The sequence below is a fragment of the Abrus precatorius genome, unplaced genomic scaffold, assembly GCF_003935025.1.
Source record: "Abrus precatorius isolate BTA unplaced genomic scaffold, Abrus_2018 Scaffold5, whole genome shotgun sequence".
Lineage (NCBI taxonomy): Eukaryota > Viridiplantae > Streptophyta > Magnoliopsida > Fabales > Fabaceae > Abrus > Abrus precatorius.
This window is the reverse complement of record NW_020874395.1, coordinates 15,175,348-15,180,488: the sequence shown is the minus strand read 5'-3', so window position 1 is coordinate 15,180,488 and position 5,141 is coordinate 15,175,348. Positions and strand designations below refer to the sequence as shown.

Genomic DNA, 5,141 nt, shown 5'->3' with positions numbered 1-5,141 from the left:
AAAGTTTAAGAAGGGATTGACTTTAATGCATGTTTCATAACAATTCCTTTTATTCAGCAAAAATAATCACATGCATTTTCTCTCTTTTAATGCTCCATTGCGTGTACAGTTCATAGCCATCAAACTGAAAAAGAATATAACTTTTTTCAGTCCCAACTCATATAAAATACAGAATATAGGTAGGTATTGTTTTGGGATCAATTTAGGTATCTCTTTTAGTCTAGAATCAAGCATCATGGATGCTCTCTTTTGTCTCTCACTATATAAAAACTCAATACATCAATAGAGATTACTAGCACTGAACCAATCAACAATATTGTCTCCTTCTTGCATACCAATTCTTTCAATTTTTCATTTAATCATCATGAAGAATAATAAGCAACAAGGCACAAGTGCAGCCTCATATCTAAATCTCTTCAGTGCTCAACTCTACCTTCTCAACTTCTTTGCTCATATTCTAGTCTTTGGTTGTGGTTTACTCATTGGCATAACTATCACTTTTGGTGTCAGGAACCTTTCCCTCAACTTTCAACTCCAAAAATACACCATCCCGTCAAATACCCTCAAATCACCACCTTTGTCTCCTTCTCCTCCAATCTCATCAAACATCACATTGATATCAAATAACCAAACAAAACCACCTTCTAATTCTTCTTCCCTTATAAATAAGAAAAGGGTTATAATAACCAAAAACTTCACAAGAATTGGGTTGAGGGAATTCTTGAAGCCTCCCATGGCCATGCATGATATGAGTGATGAAGAGTTGTTGTGGAGAGCCTCCATGGTTCCTAGGATTCATAAACTACCATTCAAACAGACCCCAAAGGTTGCATTTTTGTTCTTGACAAAAGGTCCTGTGTTGTTGGCTCCTCTTTGGGAAATGTTCTTCAAAGGAAATGAAGGGTTGTATTCTGTCTATGTCCATTCCGATCCTTCTTTCAATGGAACTTTGCCTCAAAATTCAGTGTTCCATGGCCGCAGAATCCCCAGCAAGGTATGTTTACACATTCTACATCTTTCCATTCCAAAACAAGTTTTATTTTAGTTTTTTAAATTTATTTATGCCAGTTTATTCATTATTTCAAAAGGTAAAAAAGATATATTAAGTTCTTTTTTACTTTATTAATATATTTCCACTAAATGAAATAAGAAAGAGTGATTTTTTCTAAACTAGCAGTATTTAATATTTTTTTCTATAAATATGACATTATAAAGGGTACATGGTTATTTTAAAACAAATAGGGAAGAAATATTTTCTTCATCAAATATCAAGATTGACATGTAAATTTATATTTATAGCTTTCCTTTTCGTTTCACTAAGGTAAAATAGAATCCCAGTTTTTTCCAGCTATCTTTGATCTATTATAGTTTTAAAAATAATCAATAATTAAATAATAAATCCATTTTCTGACCCTTCAATGGTACATAAATGGAATTCATAATACATAAACCTTAGCATTTTGTTGTCTTCTAGTACAGTCAATGCTTGAACTATAACTGATTTTGCCGCACAATAACCAATATGGAGTGACTTTCTTCCGTTACTAATTTTCCAATTTCTTATCTTTTTGGATTCTATTGATGACTTTTACCACTTTTGAGTGGCTCATCACTGTACATTTTTTCTCTCAAATATTACTGTCACACTAGTTGCTTTCAATTAAGGATAAAACTACTTGCAACTTGGAAGGTTAATTAAGGTGGTGTTGAGATTCTCTCTGGTGAGTTGATGTATGGATGACATTATAACCACTAAAATATTTAATTTGTTTTATATAAATTTAATTAAACAGCATTTTAATTGAAGAGACAATCACATTTTTCACCGTATCCAATGCAGTAAAAATTTTTAATACAGAAAATCTTCGCCCGGAGAAGTGGACATAACTTTCCTAACAAAAGTGCAAGAGGGTTTTATGCTTGGCCTTATTATATGAAGGATTAAATTAATTTCTAAGAAAAACTGTTTTTATAATGTTTAATTTCTTTCACTAAAACTTTAAACTATTTAAATAATAATAGAAAACTAATCCCACTACACCTTATGGGGCGTGACTTTTTGGTTACTACCCTATATATTAACATCTTTCATCTAATTTATCCATTTTTTAAAAAACTCTAATGCGTGTGTTACGGTCAAATGTTTATCAAATTAATGTGTTTCTACCAATCCCTGATCATAGAATCTTTTTAATAATTTTATTAACCTCATCAATTATTAGAGTTAATTTTAAGTATCCAAAAGTAATACAATTTATTAAAAAAAAAACTTATTACATTGAAAATATATAAATAAAAAATATTTTTATAACATATTATTATTATTATTAGTTACTTAAATTGAATTTTAAAGAATAAAGTTAGCGTGTTTTTTTCTTTTTTCTTTTTGGTGAAACACATAGAAGCTGAAGTTGATAATGATTGAGGTTAAATACTAGTGTCTCTAGTTTTCATGCAACATGACTTATAAGTGCATGACAACGCCACTACTACATTAATTTCATGAACCTTGCATTTAAATATAACATGTTTTCACATTCTATATTTAAGTTTCAACATGGATACATATATAAAACATAAATTCATATAAGGCCACACATATGTTTTATCTTGGTAATATTGTTGGTAGACAACTACTAGTGCACTTGACTTTTTTAAGCTCTAAGCATGTCCTTCTGCTATAAAATATTATACACGATTTCTTTGGAAATTGCCAAGTTGGGAAACACCTGTCTGCATGAACCTGAGCCAGTAGCCACCTTGCTAGCTATGAATAATTTTCTACCATTGAAAGTTGCACACATGAATTTTGTGGAACGGCTAGCCTTAAACTCATGACCTTTTTTACACTTTTGGATTGCTTATAAGAGGTTTTACAAATAATCAGAATACCAACTAGAAGGCTGCAAAAGATTAATCCCAACACCTTTAAAAATAATTATATTTTGATGTCATATATTCAGAACGAGACAATTTATGCTTTTGTGATCAGTACAGTTTTTTTAAAACAAATATAAGAAGGAAAAATATTTATTGATATTCAATTTTGTTAATGTAAAGTGAGAGGAGAGAAAAGAATTAAAAATATATAATTATTCATTATGCGATAAAAATAGAAGAAAGAGATAGAAAAAATATAGAAAAATAAATATAAAAAATAAAATTTGTATAATTGAACTAAAACTGGAGTATAAGATCCACTGCATCTATAGAATGTCCATTTTTTTAATGTTCTTTTTGGTTGCTTCTGGAATTGGGCTGTCAAAGCAACTGGTCATACTTTTCTTTGATTCCACTTCTTTTGCACTTCCAAGAAAATTTTATTCTTCTCCATTTCCAAAACTCACTTTTCTGCAGCCCATCAAACTTTTCATAATTCCTTTCTTCACATACGTTTTCTCTCGCATTCAAAATCGAATCTAGCTAAAGGCAAAATAAAAATGCATTCTTTTGCTATTTGAGTTAAGAAAAGATTATCTAATTTTTATAAATAATGATAAAATTAATACTTTAGTTTATTTCGTAACTGATTTATAAAATAGCATTTTCTTAAGTTAAAAGGGTTACTAAAATTCATAATCTATTTTTTTCTTGTGGCATACAGGAGGTAAGGTGGGGAGAGAATAGTATGATAGAGGCAGAGAGACGCCTACTAGCCAATGCACTCCTTGATTTCTCAAACCAACGTTTTGTTCTACTTTCAGAATCTTGCATCCCTTTATTCAATTTCTCCACCATCTACACTTATCTAATGAACTCAAACAAGATCTTTGTGGAAGCCTATGATCTTCCAAATGAAGTAGGGCGTGGCAGGTACAGCCACAAAATGAGGCCAATTATTAGACTCTCCCAATGGAGAAAAGGGTCACAATGGTTTCAAATAGACCGTGCCATTGCCCTTCAAATAGTCTCTGATCACCAATATTTCCCAGTGTTCAAAAAGTACTGCAATCCTCAATGCTACAGTGATGAACATTATTTGCCCACATTGGTTAGTATCAAATTTTGGAAGAGGAACTCTAATAGGACTTTGACTTGGGTTGATTGGTCAAAGGGTGGACCCCATCCTTCAAAGTATATAAGGACAGACGTTACTTATGAGTTTTTGAACAAATTAAGGTTTGGAAGCTCATGTGAGTACAATGGACATATCACCAATGTTTGTCATTTGTTTGCAAGGAAATTCACACCTCATGCTTTGGATAGACTGCTTAGATTTGCTCCTAAGATCATGCAATTCAATTGATTTGTTTTTGCACATTCCTTTTGACTGATCGTATTAATTTGATTTATTGTTTATTATTATTATTATTATTATTTTGGGTTCAACATCATATTCATTTACATTTATATATAAAATAAATTATGGGGCTCCAAGAATTTAGCCCCTTATTTTTCCTATTGGTTAGCGTTATTTGTTTTTCTTCACAAGCTTAATATATTACTCTTTCCACAAAAATGCTATTCTTAACTTCTTTTTGATTGATCACATTCAATTATGTATTTTATTTAATATTCTTTTTTGGTTAAATATCATATTCATTTACATATGATAATAAATTCTGAGACACTAAAAATTTAGCCCTTTCTTTTTCCTCTTGGTTTAGTGTTGTTTTTAACATTTCTTACGTAATATATTCTTTTCACACACACACAAAAACTCTATTGTCGTTCCTCACTAATATTTTATTCATTCTCAATTTGGTGATTTTTTTTTTGCAATATAATTCTCAACCAAATAATAATAATAATTTTATTTTTTGAAGAGAGATAATATAATATTTTCTTTAGCTTTTAATTTTTGTTTAAAGAATAAGTGCTTTTATTTAAAAGAAAACAAAATAGATAATATAAATAGTCTAATAAAATAACCAAAAATAAAAATATAATAATTAAATTAAATATTAAAGACAAATTAATAAGAGGGGATTTTTTTCTGAATTAAGTGAGGACAAAGGAAGAATTTTATTAGCGTATTAGGAATAAAAATGAAAACAAAAGGTTATGAACTTAGAAGCTATTTTAAATAATATTAAAAAAGTTGCAATAAATTAAACAAGATAAAGGTATTTGTTAATTAAATACCTTTATCCGGGTTAAATTAAATTGTTAATTAATTTAATAACATCTTGTCACATCTT

At 29.4% G+C, this 5,141-nt stretch overlaps 1 protein-coding gene across 1 annotated transcript; it reads left to right on the top strand.

Annotated features, from left to right (window-relative positions):
• Nucleotides 1-364: 364 nt before the first annotated feature.
• Nucleotides 365-4,246, top strand: LOC113866778 (glycosyltransferase BC10-like). The gene is made up of 2 exons (XM_027501577.1): nucleotides 365-994; nucleotides 3,605-4,246. The coding sequence occupies exons 1-2, from the start codon at nucleotides 365-367 to the stop codon at nucleotides 4,244-4,246; spliced, it is 1,272 nt and encodes a 423-aa protein (XP_027357378.1).
• Nucleotides 4,247-5,141: the final 895 nt, after the last annotated feature.

Bases quoted from the DNA above. Each gene is read 5' to 3' on its own strand.
- LOC113866778 (XM_027501577.1), top strand. From the start codon at position 365: ATGAAGAATAATAAGCAACAAGGCACAAGTGCAGCCTCATATCTAAAT. The intron at 995-3,604 runs GTATGTTTACAC...TGTGGCATACAG, and splicing joins GCCGCAGAATCCCCAGCAAG to GAGGTAAGGTGGGGAGAGAA.